At 40.9% G+C, this 22,319-nt stretch overlaps 1 protein-coding gene across 1 annotated transcript in view; it reads left to right on the top strand.

Annotated features, from left to right (window-relative positions):
• GLI3 (GLI family zinc finger 3) overlaps positions 1–22,319 on the top strand; it is a 207,568-nt gene that overhangs the window by 164,381 nt on the left and 20,868 nt on the right. Inside the window, exons 9-10 of the mRNA XM_066190814.1 lie at positions 1,258–1,374; positions 2,640–2,780. Coding sequence (XP_066046911.1) covers positions 1,258–1,374; positions 2,640–2,780 — 258 coding nt within the window. The remainder of the gene's footprint in view (positions 1–1,257; positions 1,375–2,639; positions 2,781–22,319) is intronic.

Consider the following 22,319-nt stretch of genomic DNA (forward strand, 5'->3'; position numbering starts at 1 on the left):
CTGCAGCAGCTTCTCGTTCCACACTGCCTCGCCTCGATCTTACACAGGAATCTAGTAGAGGTGGGGAGTAAGAAAAAGGAAAAAAAACACATCAAAACAACAATGTTTTAACGATTAGCAGCTACATCTTCAAATCAGGCTGACCCTAGGATATACAGGGTCATATTCTGCCCTCCTTGTACAGCTGTGAGTAACCTGAATCAGGTAATTCTGTGAGCAAGAGAGGAGCTCAAAGACAGTGAAGAGGATTGAAGGTTTTTTCTCTGATTTGTGAAAAATTTGACTTACTGAGTTTGAATTAATCATTTCAGTAAGGTGTATTCTCGAAAGCTGGGAATGAGCAGCAGTGAATCGGGGCCCTAATGTGGAATTTATCATGGTTTGTGATTTGCCTGTTACTAACTAGGGCTGTTTGTTTCTAGATGACCTGGAATAGGTCATTTATCAGTCTGGAAGTTGTTTATCTCCTGGCTAGCTTTTACAAATGTAGAGGGAGAACATACTGCTGTAGACAATATATTGATTTTTTGTGGGGTCCCTGAAAGTTCAGATATCTCTAAAAGATCTCTGGATTCCTTCAAGATCCATTTACAGGTGTAGATAATGGTGTTCAGTTGAGCACAACAAGAGAAAAACAAGATTCTGGTCTGTTTATGTCAACTATTTTGCTATTAACTTGTGAGAATCCAGGACTTCATCTAGAATTTTTTGGCTGAGTCTCACACTAGTGTTCAGTTCTTCTTCCCATTAAAATTGGAAAAAATGGGAATCCACCCATTATAATGGGAAAAATAGTGAAGGTGCTGAAATCTTGTATGCAGATATTAAATGCAAAACCTTTCCCTCAAGTGTGAAAAAAAAAAATGTTTCCCTTGTGTTTATTTGAGCATGCACTGATTTTCCTTTTCAAAATTGCCTTTCCAAAGTTGTCATTATGTGGAAAATTAAGTTCTTCCTATTTCTCACTGCTCTGACAAAACCAGCATTGGTTTGTAGCAAGCAATGACATCAAATGCTCTCCTTCCCACTCCCTCCTTGCTGCGCTACAAGGTTGAGCAATGCAGCACTTCCATGAGTTAATACTGTGTAATTGAAGAACAATGTAATTGCATATCCAATGTAATTAACAGTGGAGTTTCTCTATGCAAAGTTGCTAAGTAGATACTGCATATTTTTGTTTGGAGACACATGTTTATCACAGTTTAATTTTGTCTTCTTCTGGGGAAAAAAAAAAAAAAACAACCCACCTGCCTGCAGCAGAATAAACCCACAAGTGAATCTGCAGTGAGCAGCACAGGAGACCCCATGCACAACAAGCGCTCCAAGATAAAGCCTGACGAGGACCTCCCCAGCCCTGGAGCAGGAAGCATGCAGGTATGGCAGCCAGGTTCAAGTCATGAGCCTTCCCTCTTGCTGCTGGAGGGAGAATGCACCTTTCCTGTGATACACATGTTTTCAGGTTCCTTGCATTTTGTGTGCTGCACACACAGCAGCCAGGGTTAAATGGGAGCAGCTTCTGGGGTGCAGGCTCTTGTGGCAAGATGAAGGCAGAGAGAGAGGCTGATGGAGATGCACCTCTGACCAGTCAGAGCATGCTCAACGCTCTGTTTGCCACGGAAAGGTGAACAAGAGACATGCAGGTCTTTATTAAGGACATGTTTTCTCTTCAGCAAAAATACTTAAGGCCACCTTGACTTTTCCTGGGTCTTAGGGCTGTACTTCTCTGAGGCCCCAGTGCTGGGCTACATTCTCGGTTGCTGTACTTTCTATACCAGTTAATGCCACTGGTTTTAGTAGAGTGCCTCTTCATTTACAGTGACTCCGGGGAGATGAGAATCAGAACCTCAGTCTTGTGGGTAAATCCATGAAAACAAAGCAGAGGTCTGCCTAAATCCTTCTGCAAGTTTGAAATAGAAAAATAGCAGGAGTTGCATAATCTGAACCAAATGTTTACACTTAACATCTGACTCTTGCTCTCAGCAAATAAGCTGAGGAGAATGAGGCACCCTGATGAACTGGAGGTGGGAAATCTAACCCCAAAATTTAATACTTTCTTCCCCTGCTCACCTCTTTTATGCACATGTTAAGGGCAAGAACAGCCTAACAGGTAACTCAGAAATTACCAGTCTGCTCTCGGAAAGGTTTTAGCATGCAAACCTGTTACTCTTTTAACGATGGAAACGCACTGGATTACTAGTAATCCAATTTCTGTCCAACCCTAGTACTAAAATCAAATTCCAGTTGATTCAACTATATTGAATAGTGCCTTTCACATTAGTGGTGCCACTGAATCATGAAAGCCAGGTGCACAAATAATAAGCTACTTAAATAAAGTGTGAGGGAAGCCAGGCCATTATGATTTATTATTAATTGAAACGTAAAGGGAACAAATAATTTATTTTACATGTATAGTTTGCAAATGGCTTCTGGCTTATCAGGCATGTTTTGGGCTTCTGTATTTTGTAGAATGGAGTAGCATAGTGAAGTGAGAGTAAAATAATCCTCCCTCCTCCGCCACCTCCATACACCCCCCCCCACCATCTTCTTTCTTTTAATGCTAAAGTAATTCACTTTTCTTCCTCCTCAGTTTCAGAATTTCCTCTCTCTTCTTCTCACCCCTGTTTTTTTCCTCTCTCCAGGAACAGCCAGAAGGAATGACCTTGGTAAAAGAGGAAGGGGACAAAGATGAAAGCAAACAAGAGCCTGAAGTGGTCTATGAGACAAACTGCCACTGGGAAGGCTGTTCTCGGGAGTTTGACACGCAGGAACAGCTAGTACATGTAAGTTAATGGTGTTCAGGAACTAGGTTTTAAAACTATGTGACCTTTTTCATGGGGGTCAGGTTTTCTGACCCTGTGCTGAGTCAAGTTTCTTAGCTAACAGAGCTGCAAACTGGAGAGGGGTTTATGACTTTCTGAGAATAAAGAAAACTCGAAGCCACAGTGCTTGACCTGTTCAGTCAGCTAAAGCTTAGAGTAAAATTCAATAAAGTCTTCCACAGAGATTGTAATGGCTCTGATCCTGTAAGCCAGCAAACGCTATTTTGAGTTAGAGACTTTGATAGTTATTGAGTAATAGTAAGCTGGACATGAATGATTATTAACCTGTAGCCAAGTTTGATTTTTTTTCTCCCCAAAGGTGCTGTAATAGTAGAAATGGGTGAAGGGAATTTTTTTTCCTTCCTTAAGAGAGGTTTTACTATCAATTTACTGTTGTCTGTAAACTGAAAGGGTTTATTTGGCTAAATACATGGGGACTGAGTTACTTCAGTTTTTTCAGCAAAAGCAAACAGTATAATCTTTTCTGTGCTACACCAAATATTAATTCTGTCTCCCTTGTTTTTTGTAACTCTCTGCCACATCTCCCAAATAAGCAATTTGTACTGTTTGGTAGTATTGTAAGATAGAAAGCGAGCAATCAAAATTCAGAATACAACCTGACAAGTACAATCCCCTGCAATTCTAACCTCCTTACCTAGCAGCACCTCTCTTATTTACTGGCATCATAGAACATAATAAGTACTCTGGAAAAAAACTGAATTCCTAGTACAGAACAGAGAGGAAATGAGCAGTGTGACGGAATTGTATTTAGTTTAGAAAATTTTTTAATACTTTACTGGAGATCACGCAAAATCTATTGCAGAATGTGGCTAGTACTTCTGAAATAGCTAGTTGAAAAATCCACTTTTTCACCCAAAATAAATAGAAAAAAACCCCACCATGTGTTTCCAAACACTATGCCAAATGGTAAACTTATCCTGCAAAGCTGACTTCAGTAGAGCAATATCAGCTGTCACTTGCTGGAGTGTGAGAACCTCTTGGTGTTGCAGTTATTCATCAAGATGTATTTTCAGGTTCTTGTTACTATTAAGTAGTAGCTGCAGTAACAACAATAATGATAAATGAAAGACTATCAACAACTAAAATAATATCCAAAATGTGACATTTTTCCAAGAATTTTTTGATACATTTTGCACACAGCATTTGAATTGGCCAAATTGAAATGTGAGGAGAAACTGTTTTGGTGTCACAGTACCTTTTGGGGAAGAAATGCCGTTACAAATGGCTTCTACAAGTGGTTTGACACATTTAAATTAAAAGATCAAATGTTCGTCTTTGAATTGATTCTGGGCAAACAGACCAAATGACATCATATGGGGCTCGGCACATCCACAGTCTTTATATCTGCTAGGCTGAAGCTTAATGATGCCTGACAAAATTTTCAATATTCAGAAATTATCCCAGTGATAATGAGAAATAATACATACAAAAATATATGAAATAAAAGAGAAATTCAGAATAAAGGTACCCTTGATAATAAAAAAAGAAAAAGGATTTTTTGATGTTCGAGGTGTAAAATTTTATGGAAGTTCACTGAGCATGTTAGCTGATAGCTTGTGTTTTGTATTTTAAGGTGAATTAAATTGACAGGGTGGTAGTTTAGTTCTTCTGAAGTTTAATTTAAATATGTTGGTTTTGGTGTGATTTATATAGTAAATCTGCCTGCATTGTAGTGGCCAACAGCAAGACGGAAAAAGGTGTATTTCTTATGCTTCTGAACAATGGCAACATCTGAAATAAGTTTCTCTAGGCATAGAAAAGGAATATAAAAAGTTTTTCTATGACAGGGATTTCTTTCTGGCAGGACTCAGGATTCAGGTGTGTTATGATGGTGTTTAGGATTACAAGGTACACGACTTGACTCCATACCCTGAAGACAATAAATTCATCATGGCAACCATCACATTTAAGTAGCACAAATCATGCTGTAAGAGTCAGTGGGATTCAGTGATGGGGCCATGGTTTGTGATTTCTTTTGCTGCTCTGGCAGAGCCCTGCTGTGGGGACTCGAGCGAGTTATTTCTGCCCAGAATTGCAAAGGGCTTAAGGTATCTAACTCTGTTTGAAAGCCTGGCCACTCACCCCAGTATGCCTTTACTACATTTTGTCTGTCCTTGATTGCCACAGCCCTCTGATGTACATCTGCAGCAACTAGGGAAATGAAGTCTGCTCTCAGTAGGGCTTCATGGGAGGGCAGTCCTGGTTTTACTTTGTCAGAAAGTGTTCCATCCCTGAGCATTAGGTCCTTGAAAATCTCAGTTGAAAAAGTGGTGTGGCTCATGTATGCCTTCTATCCAAATACTGTAGGTAAATCCAAGTATATACAAATTGCTGTAGCTGCACTTAAATCAGTGTCAGTACAGTTCTGAGTACTGTGTGTGTGGCATGTGCATGTGTGTGCCCAAACCAGGCATGGGCACGGTGTGCATCTTAGCCTTGGCTCTGCAGCCCTGGCACTGTGGTAGCAGCTTGAAGCCTCTCCAAGCCTGGAGCCTCACGATGCCAGACTCTGCTCAAACATGGGAGGAGGAGCGCACCTGGCACGGGCACAAGGTCTTTCCACCCTGCGGCTCCGGGGCCACGTACATTGGGCTGTTGGTGCTGTCAGGAGCTACCTGATCTGGCAGCAGAGTTCTGCCACCATGCCTCTCCTGGCTGCACGTGCTGCTGCTCTCCTGGTGATCTTCAGTCCACTGGCTGACTTAGCAGAGTCTAAGCTGCTTCAGCTGGGCTTGAGGAGCTTGAGGGTTTGGAAGTAGGATGCTGGACAGGATGTCAGAAATATAGATAACTATCTGGTTTTGTTGATTCTGCTGTGGGGTAGTAATCACCAAGACTGGGGCAAATGGCATGGTTAAAGGTATAAAAGGCTTAAATTGCCCGAGCAAGACTCATCCAGATAACATCTGCCATCTTTCTGTATGGTTATAACCATGCATAATAGCAAAAGATCAGACCCAGAATGTCCAATGGCACAGGACAGACTGTTATCCAAGCCTTGCTTACCAACGCACTGAAAATTCAGTGGAACTGCGGTGTTAAGGGAAGAGGTGGAAATATGTTTCTAGCTGTTTATTTCCAGAAGGGTTAGGTAACTCTACTTGAATTCTAGTCATGCCAGGTTGAGTAGAGCTTTGAAAAGCTTTTCTACAATACACGGTGCTCACAGTTCATGGTATAGGTGTCATTACCCCCGCTATGTATAGGGTGTATGCACAAGCACATATGCATGTGTTTTGGAAAAGGTAAATATGAGTTTGTATATATTCTGGTCTTTCTGTCATACACGGATAGCTTTGTTATTTCTTGGGGAATTTTGAGACCTGATTTACTTTGATATCAGCTGTAGTTGAATCAGCTTTACAAAGTGATGTGTGATATAGCACGTATGGAATGGTAAATGCAAACAAAAATCTGTGTCTAAATATGTGGTACAGCTTTACAGCTATATTTGCAGTTTTGTGCACAGTAGTCAGCGTTTGATGTAATTTTCTGCATTTCTGTAGCAAAGTCCTGCAGTTATTAGTGTAAAATGAGGGTGCCACTGAAAGCATTCTTAAGTCCCAATGTTTTCTGACTGAATATATGAGCAGAACCTGAGCTGCTATGAATAAATAACTGAAAAGCTGCCTAAAAGAATCATTATTGATCCACCCAGAAGGGTCTGACACTGAAATGATTTTGGCATGGGTGCTCTTATTTTCAAGTGATATGAGCCACTCAGAATTCAGCATGGTTAAATTTTCATGATGCATACACCAAAAGCCAAGGTGTTGAACCATCAGATGCTCTGCCTTATTTATAAAACCTACCCATCCTTCCTCTCCCCCCCTCCTTCTCTTACAGTTAATAGAAAGATTCATGATTCTTCATGGTTGTCTATCTAGCGTCTGACAGTACTGACTGCACTGCTAAAGCAAGTCACTATCTATAATTGATATCCTTCTATGGAATAGGGTACCGGCTGCAATTGAAGGTTTTTGCTGAAAGCTCTTAAATCCTGACAAGTTCTGCCCTTGTTCTGGTTGTTGCTGAGCTGCGCTGCTGAGATCCCAGGGTTATTTGAAGTTGATGCAAAAGGGGTGTGTGTGTTGCACATTAGGAAGACACAAAGTTGGCAAGTCACGTCAGAGCTGCCACTGCATTCTCCCGCCAGGTAGTCTTGTTTACAGTGCATTGCACTCCTGAAAAGGCTGGTTACATTGATGTTCGAAATGTCTATTAGAGGTTTCTTTCTTTCTCTTCCCCTCAAAAAATTAAAAAAATGTCTTATTTATTTTAAAGCCTCAGTTTGCTGCTGGGGTCTTTATCATTCAGCTGTTTAATTAATTTCTCTGCCCATCGAGATATTATAATTGGGCTTAGCTGAACTCAAGTTTGTTTTAAGTATATGAGTGCCTAGAAGCTAATAAGATATTGTATATATTTATAAATCTGCTTTTTGTTGCAGTTTGTCCCTTTTTTCCCCCATAAATCAGTTAAGAATGAAATGTTGCAAAAGGGTTAGATGCTAAAGATAAAAGTTTGTTTAAGAAAATATTCCTTCAAGGAAATGACTGAATTTATTGTTAAATATTAATACAATGGCAATCAGAAAAACGCAGTGCTGCCTATTACTCATCCCCCTTGCTGCGTAGCCTTGATGATAATTATTTTTTATTCAAAACATGCTTGAAGAACTGCAGAGCTATTTTTTTTGTTAGTGTTTTCTCCTGAATTGTACAGCAATAAAATTCTTTTGTTGTTGTTAAATTTGATTAGATGAGATCAAAAAGCCCTTAACTATCAGAAATGGCTTGCATTCAGGATTCCGTTTGCTGAGGTCTTCCTGCCTGTTTGCAAAGCCCTAGTGACTGGAGCACTCCCCCGGCAGTTCCTGGGGATTGTACTGCTCCACATGGTTCCCTTCTTGCACCAGAGGGCAGCTTCTTGTGTTTTCCAGGTACCCACGTGTTCCTAAGGCATCACAGTACACTGAGGGTACCCAAAAGAACCATTACATGCAATTCTGGGACTGGAGTTTCTTAATGATTTTGCTGTCTGTTCCTGCAGAAAACAGTGGGTTCAACCCTGACCAATAGAATTTGGCCAGCAATCGATGGAGACATACAGCATCTGTGAGGTGCCATAATCAATCCTGTGCACCTCAAAACACTTAAGAACATCAGGAGGTGGTGAACACACCACTGTGAAAGATTAGCTCTCTTTACAGTGGGTGATTTTGAATGCCCAGAAATAAGGACACTCAAAGTCAGTAGATTTGAAAGTGTCACTTTCTCTGTTACTGTTCTGGCTGTGGCCTGTGGCTTCTTCCTCAGCTCCTTTCCTGTAGGAGAGCTGTAGGTAAGGACTGGAGGGAGCTTCATTGCTCTTCTCTTACGACCCAACTGCAATAGGAGGGTAAGGCAGATTAAAGCAGTTCCCAAGTATCAGCTTCAGTGCAGCAGACCTGTAAGTGACCCTGAGAGTTGCACATTGCTGCCACTTGCAAGAGGAGAAACTGCCCTCTAAGTGAAGGGCCCCAAAGCTGCCAAAGCCAAGCAGGTACAGGCTGCAGCGGTGTGAATAGGCATCTGCACCTGAACGGAGGCAATTGCACAAATCTGGCCCAACAAACAGATTGTTCTTCATGCATTAGTGGTTTCTTTTCACTGGGTTCTGGAGGTGTGCTTGCAAACTGGTTGTGGGGCTGGATCGTGGGGCAGGTGGAGTCCCAGCTTTGTGAATCAAGTCCCTTATGATCCCAAAGGAGTGTAATTGCACATCCCAGTTTGCATGCCTCTCAAAATACATTCAGGGATTTCGTTAATATTTAATTCTTCTTTGCATAGGCAGTTTTCGGTGCATTTTCATTATAGTTTTATTTGGTTCTAGCACAGTAACATAGAGAAGCCTCAGCCTATTCACAGGCTCATTGTGCATGGCAGTGACAGCTACTGCCCTGAAAGGTTCAGGAATGTTTCCTTTAAATTGAAAAGAGTAAGGACTAGATAAGAACACGAAATCCATTATAGTAATATTTTTTTCCTGACAAAAGGAGAATGTTTTAGTACAACAGCAAAGTGGGGTTTGTTGGTGGTTTTATAATGTTTCACTTTGTTTTATTTTTTACTCACTGGGGTCTGGACCCTAATTCCTACTTGGAGAAGGAATGTTGTGGACAAATCAGTTCTTCAAGTGAGACAAGCCCAAGGCTTGAGCTGAAAATTGGGACAACTCGGAGAGGGCAGGGAGTTGTTTCAGTGGCAATCAAGTGCCATGGGAAGGCTTTTTTTCAGTTTGTCCATCCCCTCAATATACTTGATCTTTGTACCTGTGAGGATACAAAGGAAAGGAAGAAGAGATTACAGCAAATAATCATAAGAGACATCTCTACAGAAGTTTTTAGATTTTGAAATCTCTTCCTCATTATCTGTTTAAAGGCTGATTTCAAATTAAGACACCACTTTACGGTGCTGGATTATAGGCTGCTGAGCCCATCCTTTTGAACTGTGTCAGAATTGTTGTATCGTTTATAGGCCAGCAATTTATTAGATGGCATAGCAAAGCTGGTAAGCAGATCTGTGCCCTTGAGAGCATGTTCGTTCACTCTTGGTTTCTGTTTGGGTACCTAACACAGACTTGTTTAAATTAAGCAAGTCTTTAACCCCCCATCAGAGGTGTCCATGTAAGTGCTGTTGGGTTTTAAGGTTAGGTAACCACAGATGGACCTCACTTCTGTTCTGGAGCCTCAGTAGCCCCCAGGCTCTGGCATGGCCCCTGCTTGTTCTTCTCAGCACATCCTTGTTCTGCGGCAGTCACTGTGATGCCCTTTGCCTCCCTGCAGTGTTAAAAGTCATTGGTGCTGCCTTGTGAAGAGATCTTATTCACTGTGGGCTTGACCCAAAGGCCCACTGTTCTTTGACTTAGGTCCTCTTAAGCGCTCCACTACACAAGTGCATAAGCAGTCTTCCTGCCTAGAGTCTGGCTTTTGATGAATCACAGGGAAGAAGAGGGGGAAAAAATAACATGGGGATTTCTTTTTTGATAGAGAAAGGTTTACAACAAAATAAATCCACTCTAATCTGTGAAGTATTAAGAGGGGATTTAGAGAGAGAAATGTAATCATTTTTTAAATTTTAATTCCTTTGTAATTAGCATTTCTTTCACAGCCTTAAGAAAACTTGTTGTTAGCTTGCTGCTGCTATGGCTTCTGTTCATATGAGTTGCCAAAGTCATTGTCTTTGAATTGGTATCCCTGAAAGAGGTTGCTGAACTATGACATGTCCTTTAAATAACACTTCTTTTACACAGTTGTAGCTAGGGATGAACAGTGCTCCTTCTGTGCCCTGGGAAGTTACTCTGCCCACTCCACCCGTAGTGAGGGGGCACTTGGGTGGAAAGGGCTGTGCAGGGCTTGACTTTGGTCTGTGCTTTTAATCACACAGCACTTTTAATCACAAACCACACACAGTATGTGTGGTTTGTATCCGCACATACTTAGTTGAAGTGTTTGCCTGAGAGTTGCCTGAACTCTTCCAAGTTACTGATATTTTTAAGGTGACTTCCAGTTTCTGGAGAAATGTAGGATAAGAAGCTGCTAGCCAAGTCCCAGGGGAGCCCATGCTGACTGGGTGACAAACACATAGGCAAGAGTAAGGCAAACAGAGTTGACTCTTCATGTCTTGACTCTTGTTGGCATATCATGGAGAAGAGAGAAAAGGGAAGTCCTTCCCTGCCTTAAATTTGCTGCCCAAGAGCTGCAGGGAGGGCTGGTCTTGTGCATGGACTTCAGGTACCTTTCAATCCTGACCAAAGGGCCGAGACAAAGCAGATTCACCTGGACAGAGCTGTTCTTTCTGTTCAGCTTTTTCATCACTTGCTTCTGTTAAGTGATTTGATGTTACATAGCCTGTGTTATTAGGGTGAACCAGTGGGAGATCTACCTTGATGTATTTGGTGTGGTATATCTCTGCACTGCTTTTGTCACCCATATTCTACCAAAAATCTGCCCACAGTAAACCAATCCTTGGAAGAATAGAAATCTGTGAGTGCTGGCTCAGCTGCATGTGGAAGGGCTTTTTCTGAAACAGAAGTGGCAGATCAGCATGTACAAATGTAGGCAGAGACAGTCAGCTTAAATATAGGCATGAGTGAAGCTTCTGCATTTGGGTTTGAAAGGGCTGGGCTGAATGGATTCATTTTTGCAGTCTCTGTTGTTTGTGTAACCTCTTAATAGAAAGAAAAAGGAAAAGCAGATGAGCCTTTTTATCATGCGCAAACAAATCTAGTGTTTTCCCGTTCTTAAACTTTATTGTGAGCATGACTTTTCTTCAAGATGTTGAGTACCTAATCTATAAAATGAATGGGTGGTGGTTTTGTCAGGAGTGGGTTCTCTGGTGGCTTGCACTGTAGGTATGAGGTCTGCATATACCATTCTTATGTGTATCGCAGGGCTGAGATGGCTGCAGTTCTCCGTGAGATAAAGTAGTCAAGCTGAAAATGAAACAAAGCTTCAACTGTATCCCTCCTTGTGTTTAGCAGAGATAAACTACAGTGGAGTCTCAGTGCTGCTCCGTTTGGCTTCTGGCAGCAGCTTTAATTGGTAAAATGCAGATTTTTTTTTTTGATCAAGAGAGGATTATTCTTGTTATCAGTCTGGAGCATCTTATTTCAAGATGAAAAGGCTTCGCTGAATTACAGATGCCAACATTTTTACAAAGCGCTTTGGCGATTGACATCTCAAAGAGAAAGTATGATTTATTAGCCTATAATGGCTAACACTCAGCACTGGGCTGGGTCCCACTGATTTGTGAAATTGCTTAATATGAATTGCCTTTTTGTGCAATTCATGCCCCAGGTTTTTCAAATAAACTTGGAATATAAAGTGTATGAAACATTACGTACCTGAAAAGGGAGAAAGATAACGGAGCTGTGTAGCTGAAAATAAAAGAAAAGCCAAAGGAAGAAAGGGATAAAGAAAGAGAGGGAGAGAAAGAAAAAGAGAAAGAAAAGAGACAGAAAAAAAAATGCCTACTTCTAAATCCATCTTGGTGGTGCTTTTTTACAGTAGTTTGGTTGAAATGTTGGCAGGGTAAAGATTAATAACAAGCGTTGTTGCTATCAGTACTTGCTTGTCGATTCTCTGTAACAGGGCTGTCTGTTCAGCATGGAAATTATTGATTAAATAAAAATTGCTATTAGATTGTGATGTGATCCATAATCACAAACAATGGTGGACATTTTTCTTTCAGATCCCAAGCCATGCATCAAGTTTTTTCTTGCAGCAATTTATATTGTGCTGACACTCACACCCATTAGGCTTTTATCCTCTCCTACATGTGCCAAGAAAGCACAAAAAGAAAGAACAGCAGCAGCACAGCAGCGGGTAGGCAGTCACTAAATTTTCAGAGAGAAGCACGGTACATATAAGACCGTCCTTTGCTTCTGGTAGGCACCTTACCTTTGAAGTGATTCCTGCCCAATAAGGGCAACCATGCCTTGAATGCATCCAGGGAGGTCCAGTTTGCAGGAGGGGAGGCTTGTGGAGTATTATTTTAGGATTCTCCAGCATGAAGGACAAGTGTCTTTCTCATACTTATTTAGCTCTGATGCTTCCTAATTTGAGGAATTCAGGATTGGAGCACATTACTTAAAACTTCATTACTTTAGGCTGTATTAATTAAAAAGATAATACCTCACTCTCCTCAGCACATGTGAGCATGGTACCAACTTTCTCCTGTGAAATCCTTTGTCTAAAACTAAAGGAAACTTGGTGAAAAAATTTTTGAGAGTTTGGCTACTTACAGGACCTTCTCTGGCCCTTTGTTTCTGAATACCTTAAACTACATATGTATGTCAGAACTGATTGAGCCCACCTGGCCTGGCTGCTAGGGAGAAGCATTCCTGTAGCTCTGGTCTGTTTATTGTAGTAGAGTGTTTTGCCAGTTACCAGCATCAGACAGGATTGCACAAGGGTTCTGTACCCCTCTGTACAGGAGCTGAGAGTAGAGAACCTCAATACACAGTGGATATGCAGTGATTTTGTTGTTGTTGTTAGTGTAAGTTTTCTTAAAGTGAAATGAAGGCTGTATCCTTCAAACTGTTATCAGTGCTGATTATTAAACAATGTATTGTACAATTCCTCTATCTCACTACCATTGGGGTGTTTACATTTCTTTATTGTGTCTATATTATGTGTAATATTGCCTTAGATTACCAAGAAATCCCTGCCTGCAGTGTTTGACCATTTTCCCACATTATACTCAGCGTTAAAGAGTGTATAACAGTGAGCTAGGCTTACTCCATTATGCCAGGCAAGTATAAAGTTTTAAATGGCCACTGTCATTTAAATCAAGAGACCACTTCATTTTGCAAAGTCAGAGCATGTGCCTTGCGTGCCTCCCTCCAGTGCAGCCACTCTCTCTGCATGGATCAGAGCCAAGGGATTAGCAGCCAGGAAATTAATTGCCAAGGGGATTCCGACACTTACGGTTAGTAAAAAAGCCTGAACAAAGAAGTGTATTTTATATGACATTCTGAAGGCGCCAGGCTCCAGTTCTGAAATGTTTTTGGTTGAGAAAGAGTTAACAGATACAGGACTGCCCTCTGTTTTGCTGCTGCAGATTTCTGTGGTTGACTGCCAGCACAAGTCTTTCCCATTCAGATGTTGCCAGAGTGGTACATAGAAGACAGGAATCACTGAGATAAACCAGACTACTTAGGATTGATTTTTAGTTAACAAATGCCCTTGTAAGTTCACTGGCAGTCAACTAAAGTTAGTGTGTGAAATGCAGGGGCTGAAAAAAATTGGCCTTGGCTGTTTTCTAAGTGTTTTAGGTGATAGTCTCATGTACTCCTAAGAAATCCTACACAGTTTTCCTTGCAACAGCTCAGACATACATCTTTAGATACAGCACAGGACTGTTTGTGGCACATATGAGAGGATAGAAAAATGTTACCCCGTGGCAAAAAAAAATGAAAGAGTGTAACTGCTCCTGTGCTGCCTGAAACATCAAGTGTGACTAAATTCCAAAATGGGACAGAGACCTTTGCTAGCCCTGAATTTGAACGTGACAGGGTTGATTAAGCCTAGCATGGATGCAAAAGGGAAATTCTAAGTGCATGTCTGGTAGAAAAAACCCAAGGGAGGTCTTAGAGCAGCAATATACTGCTGCATGTGCTGAAACTTGTTAAACAGGTTTCTTGGAGGTGTTAGGAGGAAGAGCCCCAGTTACTTCCTCCAGTCCAGTTGTGATGTCATGGCTGTAACACACTGCTGCTGCTGTCAGCTACTGAGGCTGGATTAATTCTACCAGGATCTCCTCTGATTAAATCTATGTTAAATCATATATTGCCTAGTAAAGATTTTGGCATTGCTTATCACTCTCAGCATTTTTCTTTGTAGTTTCTGTGAAAAGTGTTCTGTGTTTTTAAGTCACCATGTTCCAGGTTTTGTAGAGGTTTTTAGTGCCTTTCATTGCTAAACATGGATCAGGCATTATCTCTAATCTGAACTGCAGCTTTCATAGTTCATATATAAAGAGACACTAAGTGCATTTATTGAAAATAAAAAGCTGTTATTCAATAGTCTCTTTCTGCAAACAAAGCATTGGTATTTTAATCATATGAACAATTTGTGTGTGTCCATGTGGTAAGCACAAGGGCTCTCTTTACAAAAAATAAAAGATTTCCTGATTGATTTACACAGGAAGATCCTGCTGAGGAATATATTTTCTTTCATTTTAAGTGGATCAGTATTAGCTGTGCTGTAGTTACTAATAAAGTACTAAAAGTAGAAGAAAATGCATGATTTCACAAAATCTGGTCCAAGGTTAAACCAAAGGAGGTGCATGTTTTTCAGCAAGTGCTATATACATGCTTAGTGCTAGTGCCCATATGCCTAATGCACCTTGAAAAGCAGATCCCATTTAAATATCCGACATCTACCTTGCTATTTATCCCCTTTAGGAACAAAGGATTTTCAGTAGAAGAGGCAGTCGTTTAACTTTTTCATAAAGGATCAAATATTTTGGTAATCTTTCTTCGTAGGTAGATGACCCATTGTACCACTCCTGGAATGTGGAAGAATTCAAAATCTTGTTAGAATTGTACTTTTTAGCTTTTCCTTATTTTCTCTTGCTATAGCTTTTCATAGATTTCTAAATTGGTTCATGGGATTAAGCAGTTTGTCTCTGCTAATATAAAATTGTATAAAGCTGCTGTAATATACAGTTACATTTTAACTCAAAGAGTCTGTTGATTCTGAACTGGTTCCAGTGTATTTCCAAACACATGTACTGAAAGACAGTGTAAATTTAAACAGGTTTTTTCATTACAGCCTTATAATTTTAATAAAACAGTTCTCTTTATACATTCATTTGGTGCACCAGTTGTTGGGATATTTTGCGGGGTACTTTCTTCCATTTCTTTTTTTCTTCTCTAGGCATCTTTACTCTTAAGCTTTTATTTCTTGGCTCCACTACTCTGGTCTGTGCTGTGGAATGTAAAGATTAGGAATCTCTTCCAATTTTACTTTCTTGTGAACATGCCCTATGTTAAAGGAGATTATTACTACTTTTAGCGTGGTTTGTACCCACAGCTCAATAACTAACTAGAAGAGTTGCTAAAGCCCAACTCCTGCAGAGAGCTCAGTGTGTTTGGACCCAATCGAATTTAATGGGCTCCAGGCTGCCATAAGAGCTCATGTCAGCAGAGCAGCTCACTGAACCAGGATCCATGCATCTCGGCCAGGTGCGATGGCTGGAATTTATCAAAGCCAAACAATATGGGGGGAGAATAGTTAATTTCAGGTTTAATATATACAGCAGATCTGATTTCCATTGAAGTCAAATGAGTTGTGGTGGCAGGAAGGAGGCCTATAGTTTTTTGTCTTCTGCAGAAATGTGGGAAAATATCCAAAGTATTTAGTTCTGCCTCGTGTGTGCTGGTGTGCTTCTGTCAAAAGCAGGAATGGTATTTTCATTCTTCATACTATTTGCAAATAAGATGAAATACCTTATTGTAATGCCTCTTTATGATTACTTCCTTCTTGTGTGCTGGCAGGAGTCCTCTGTGGTCTGTCTTTGCCAGAGAGAAAAATCCAGAAATAGAGTATATGCTTTTAAGTGTGTTATACTAACATCTGTAGCAGTGCTAAATGTTGAGCTGTTCAAGTTTTTCATTGTTTTTTGTTTGTTTTTTCTAAGATAAGTCTTGTATGTTTTTGTTAAAGATTGTACACAGATGTAAGGGAGTTCAGATTTGTAAAGAAGAGTAAGCCATTGCTCGCCTTGGGTCCTGTCTGTGAGGGGGATTTTTAATATGGTTTTCCTGGAAATTCTCCAGCAGTTAAAATCAGTTTTTATCCTTAAATGCAAAGATCATGAAGCAAAAAATTTTGAAGTTGAGCCTCAGGTGGTTTTCTCTCCTTCCATATTCAGCCACTCCTAGAAGGTATCAGACAGGTATCTGACATTTTCTAGGCAACATGCACTGGCAGTCTTAGAACCAGTGAAGGGCAGATGTTTGTCCAGTCTTTACCCTCTTCCCCATCCAGCTGTAGGAAAACCTCTCCCTGCTTTGGCTTATTTGAGATAGGAATGTCTATTGGATTTGAGGGGAATGTGGAGCTCTTTGCAATGTGAATTTCCTCTCTTGTGAGCTTATGACTTGAACAGGCATTGCACCTCCTTGCAATCATGCTGTAGAGCTATTTCCTGAAGGCAGGAGTTCTTCCTGCAACTGAAGCTGTAGAATTCCTGCCTGTAGCCACCTCTCAGAAAGTCTGTGGGGAGAGCTTGGATGCATGTGTGATGGAGAAGAATGGAGAGGAAAGCAGGCAGAAAAGGCTGAAGATCATAAATGCAGGGCTAAGGTATAGGATTTGGGAGAAGACCACTTTCATTTGCTATTGCACTGTAAAGATCAATATCACAGTTTGATCATGTACTCAGCAGTGGATCTTAAACCCTTCAGCAAATGGCCTTTGACAACTTTCTTCTTCCAGCCCTGGTCTTTCAAGCAAAGTTTGAATTCTCTGTCACAGGTAAACACTTCTTTTTTCTCCCTCTGCTTTCCTTTGTCACAGGTACACCTTTCTTTTTTTCTCCCTTTGCTTTTCTCCTTGGTAGTCTGTTTTGGGGCTCTTGTTATGCTGCAGGTACCAAATTATCCTATATTTTTCTTATATGACCTTTACATAGAAGACGGGTGAAATGTAGGTGTAATTTGGGGTCCTAAATGTCAAGAGCATTAAAAAAAACAAAGTGGAAATGAGGCAAACACACATATATAAGCTGATTTTTGTAAAAGTGAATTCTGTGCGTTGCTGAAGTCTTGGCTAAGTTGAGAGTTAAAATGGAGCTCTACCTGTGATGTTGCCTTCTAAAAAGGAAAAGCCCTAGAGCAAAAGGCTTTTGTGCAGTTAGCACAACAGTTCAGATGCTCAGAGCAGCTCTCAGCCTGTGTGTTAAAAAACACACAGTCTGCACCAAAAAAGATCCCTGAAGCAAGTGGAAGTTGGAGGAGAGTTTGCCAGCACCCATGCAGTGGTGCAGAGCATGTAACACAACCTTCAGAGGCTGTGCAGGGAGTGCTGCGGCAGAGGCAGACAGGAGGGCAGCCAAGAGAGCTGGGAAGCACTGCAGACAGCAGGCAGGTAGGAGGAGGTGTTGGGAGAAACACCTGGAGTGCTCAGCTTGTGGTTGGCCCCTTGTGTTCTTCCAGAAGCACTGCAGGGGTACTTCTGCCCTACAGGCTCCTTCATCCCAGTGCCCCAAGAACTTGTCATCCTCATGTAACCCTTTTGCATCTTCCCCTGCTTCAGCAGTTATCAGGAGAGCAGGGCTCCTCCTTGGTCAGAAGAGGTTTAACCAAAACTCCCCATCTGAGAACAATTGACTTGAGCATTTGGCTTGTGGTTTCCACTATCAGTTCCTTCTGCAGCCTCCTCATGAAAATGCAGTTTGCCTGTCCTTGGGCAGGTCAGGTCACGTATTGGGCAGGTGGTTGAAGAGAGAAGTGGTGCTTTTTTGGTTTTTTAATAACATTGCTAAAACAGGGAAGCTGTGATACCTTGCTTGAACTAAGGCAAATGTGATACAAAGCAAAAGCATCAGTGCTGGAGGAGATGGTAGAACCCAGTTATCATGACAGCAGGCATTGAAAAATTGCTTTTCTACAGCTGGGGGGAAAAAAAGGAGTAACAAAAGATGGAATTCCTGAACCATACCAGCTTCCCCTGTTAGTGTCCCAGATAGTAATACAAGAACTCAAGTTCCAAGATAAACAAGGCACTTGATTTTTGACAGTTACGGAAGAGAACATCAGAGAAGAAACAAACCTGACCATCATCAAAACACCTTTCCAACCTGTAAAACTGGAATGATTAATGTCCACAACATTTATGTTGATGTCCTGGCAGAATCTCATTTATTATATTTTCAGGTTTATCAAATAATGATGCAATTTCCAAATAAAGATGCAATTTCTGCCCATTGCTTTGTAGCTGCATGCTCTGACACAGGAAATCAAGGGAGAGCTGTGAAACATTACCCTTGATGGAGTGTGTTTTGCTGCTAACAGACTTAACTGTACTACATACGTGAATATACGGATATTAAATGAAACAAGAACAAGATCTGATCTTATTGGGAAAGAATCCTTGCAATATCCCATAAGTTCCATTCACTCCACAGAATATACAAGAGCCTACCAAAAAGCTGTCCAAAACCTGGAAACAGATACAGGCTGAGGGTGTTGGTTCCCAGCCTGATGAGAACGCTGTGTTTGCCCTGTTGGTGTTCTATCACATCCATACTGGATAACTGCTATATCAGAGATTAAAAGAAGGTCATGCTGTATTATGAACCACTCTCTTTATTTTTAGGATTAGAAAACTTTTCTCTTTTTTTCCTCCCACTGATTCTCTTTATATCCTAAGGGCAGATCCTTTCTCTTGGGTCAGGAATGTAATAAGGCAGGTTTTCCCCTCTCCAGGATATTGTGTCTGTCTCACTGTGTTTAAATTGCCACAGAAAGCTCTTCTGAGCAAAATACAGTATTTTCTTTGTACAAGAGCCAATGATTGACGTATCCATGGGGACTTGTCTGTCTTTAGCATTTAAACATACAAGTTGGATATGTTTAACCTATTGATAGGCAACGAAGACAACTACAGGATTTACTGCAAGATAACAAAAGGAGAAGTAGAAAGAAAATTATCTTTTTTCTTCTGGGGGATTTAGAAATTTTAGTGCTATTGTTAGGGCAGAGAGTTAAAAAAAAATCAGACGTATATTTTCTGCTGAAAGAGGGAGGTGAAAAGCAAACAGTCCTGGTGAGCTGTGTCCTTTGAATTAGCATATTCCTGTTTATCAGTAATACAGTTTCACATTTAGAGAACAAGACTTATCCAATCCAATACATAAAAAGTCCTTTGGTTCACCATGGCTTGCTTAAACAGAATTTGAGGCAAAAAGATGATTCCTGCTCAGGCATACAGTAAACTCCACAAAATGCAAAAGTTCCTGAGTTACTATTAGTTCGATTGCTTTTGGCCTTTGTGCATTCCTTCCTTCTGAACTTGTATGCCCCATGAAACAGGGACATTCTCTGTCCATGTGTTGCACTCAGCCTCAGATCTTAACTAAATCTTTACATGTGATTGTAAACCCAGTCTTCTCCCAGTGGCAGCTGTGCTGGTCCAAGAAAGCTGTTGACCCTAATTGTTTGTTGCAACATCTCTGAGGTTCCCTTCAGTCTACCATGTACTTGGGAATGCTCCCTCAGACACTGGAGTCCTCCTTTTTTACTGTTTTCATCCTCTCTTCCAGCCATTGGTTTCCGTGCTGCCCTTCTCCTGTGCCTGTCGTCCCCATCCTTCTATGTACGCAAGTTAACTCAAGTTATAAATCGTAATGATTTTTCAGTTGACTTTGGGCTTCTAATTTTGATTCCTTCCTTTCTTCAATGACTGCTGTTGCCAGTTCTTATGGGACAGAAACGGGTGTTCAGAACAGCACAGTAATAAATGGGCTTCAAGCATGACTTCAGCTGGAGTGCTGACTGGAGTCTCTTTTTATTCTTATAATTAAATATTAACAGTCATGGACACAGAGTTCAAATGTTAAGTTTGTAAAATAGGTAAGTTACATTTCACATTTTTTGCATACTTTACTCTTTTTTGAAATAAACATTTTTTTAACTGAAACTTTGTGTAATTTTTTTTCTTAATGAGTAAAACATCTTTAGTCACACTGGAGTTACAAATATTTGCAGTGTATATATATAATTTTGCATGCTTTTATCCTGCTTTTGGCTAGAATAGAGTTATTTTACTTGCTAGTAGCTGGTACATTCTATATTTTGGATTTAGTATGAGAATAAGGTTGATAATATACAGATGTTTTAGTTGTTGCTGAGCTACAACTAAAGTGCCTACTGTAAGTCAAGGGCTTTTCAGTTTCCTGTGCTCTACCAGGGAGCAGGTGCACAGGAAGCTGAGAGGGTACACAGCCAGGAACAGCTGACCCCAACTTACCAAAGGGATATTCCATACCACAGAACATTATGCTTAGGGTATAAACCAGGGGAAGTTGTCTGGGATGACCAGTTGCTGCTCACGGGCGTGCTGGGCATCAGTGAGCAGGTGGTGAGCAAAGGTACTAATAGTGCATCACTTGTTTGTACTGGCTGTTATTAATGTCTCTGTTCTTATCTCCTTTTTCATCATTATCATTATTAGTGCTATTACAGTTTTTATTTTGGATTTTAAACTAGTCTTATCTCAACCCATGGATTTCTCCTTTTTCCAATTCACCCCATCCTGCTGGCGGGAGCTGGTGGGAATGAACCTGGTAGGTAGGTGTTGGCTGGTGTTAACCCACTACAACTGTTAAAAAAGCCACACTCCTCTCACATGTGACCCAAAAATATCTGATTATGAAATGTGGCATGCCACTAGTCTTCATTTAGGTTTACAATCATGGCCATATCTAGGGGGAGCAAGGGGCTTCATTTGTTAATAGTGGAAAATGTTGAAAATCAGATATAGAGATAGAGTGACTAGATCAAACACTGTGAGGTGAGGAGTGCAGTGCACAGACTGTTTAGTGTATTTGTTATCCACCGAGGAATTTGCTGTGCAGTGCTTTTAAGATCCAGATGATTTTAACTGTATGTATTCCATTTTAATAAAGGTGTCAAGACTGTGGAGGCACTGACCTGCTTTGGGCCAGATCAGCGAATTGTATAAATTGTCATGTTACTAATCAGCGTTAGCAGAGATCTGTCACAACAGCATTTCTTAAATCTTCCATAAAGTATGAAAGCATCAAGAACTCGAATAGAATAACAATAAGTGCATCCAAAGGAAAGGAAGCAGGACTGGAGATAGTTATCTGAGCTTCTTCACAGGCATGTGCCTATGTGGAAGTGCAGAGTCCTTCATGTATTGCTACAATTTCCACTTGGCTTTAGGAACTGCAACCAGCTTAGGCATTTATGCCACCATAAGAGCTTAAAGCAGCTTAGGTGCTTCTTCCGTCTCAGGAACTAAAAATGGCTTAAGTACTTATGCCACCCTAAGGACATGGGGTCAGGAGTGTGCTCTCAACTTTGGCAGCAGGGAGGAGATACTGGTCTCTTGGGGCTGTTTAGCCTGGTTGTACCTGCAAAATCTTTAGTAAGGAAAGGACAGACAGGATCTGTATCTTTTTTCCATCAGATAAGAGGAAATTAAAATGCATGCATTGTTCTAACAGAGTCACAGAGGTTAGGAAGAGACTCGATTGCAGTGATTGGAATGTGTCCAGGAAGTCTGATGGGGATTTCACTCCATGGAGATACATTTTTTTCCTCCTCAAAATGAGATTTCTATTGTCACAGGAGATTTCCTGGCTCACCGGGTCCTCCTTTATATCCTGACTTTTTTAATGATGCCTTTGTCTGTTCATCTTGTGGTGGATCATGGAGCCAACCTTTATCAAGATGTTAATGAGATGGTAGGGAGGCCTGTCTGATGTTATCTCTTAGTTGCCTGACTACCTAAAATGGTAACAAGGAGCAGTGATGAATCGCATATTGCATCCCTGGGGAGCAGGCAAGTTTGGGGACTTGCTTAAGTGCTGCTTTGTCACTGTTCTGAACACTGATGTTCTTTTTGCAGTCCGTTGGCTATCTCAGGAAGCTGTGTAGGTCAAGAACGTCAGAAGTATGCACGGTACTCATGAACAAGTGACTACTTTCAGTGGGAATCAGAGATCTAAATACTTCTGTGAATGTGGCCTTTAGATTTCCTGGCCCTTATGTCTCTGCCTCAAGTGGAAGTGGCCATAGTAGAAGATATTATTTTCTGAGGTTTGTTGTTAGGAGAGGTACATTCACAAGCTACAAGGTACTCAGAGGCTTTGGTAATAGTCTCAAGTGTAAAGTGAATGTGAAATCTGTACTTACACCTAAGTGGTGACAGGGAAGTTTGAATTCTGTTACACCAAGTCT

The sequence above is a fragment of the Chamaea fasciata genome, unplaced genomic scaffold (assembly GCF_029207755.1).
Source record: "Chamaea fasciata isolate MVZ Bird 193981 ecotype frontalis unplaced genomic scaffold, bChaFas1.0.hap1 SCAF_1, whole genome shotgun sequence".
Classification (NCBI taxonomy): domain Eukaryota; kingdom Metazoa; phylum Chordata; class Aves; order Passeriformes; family Sylviidae; genus Chamaea; species Chamaea fasciata.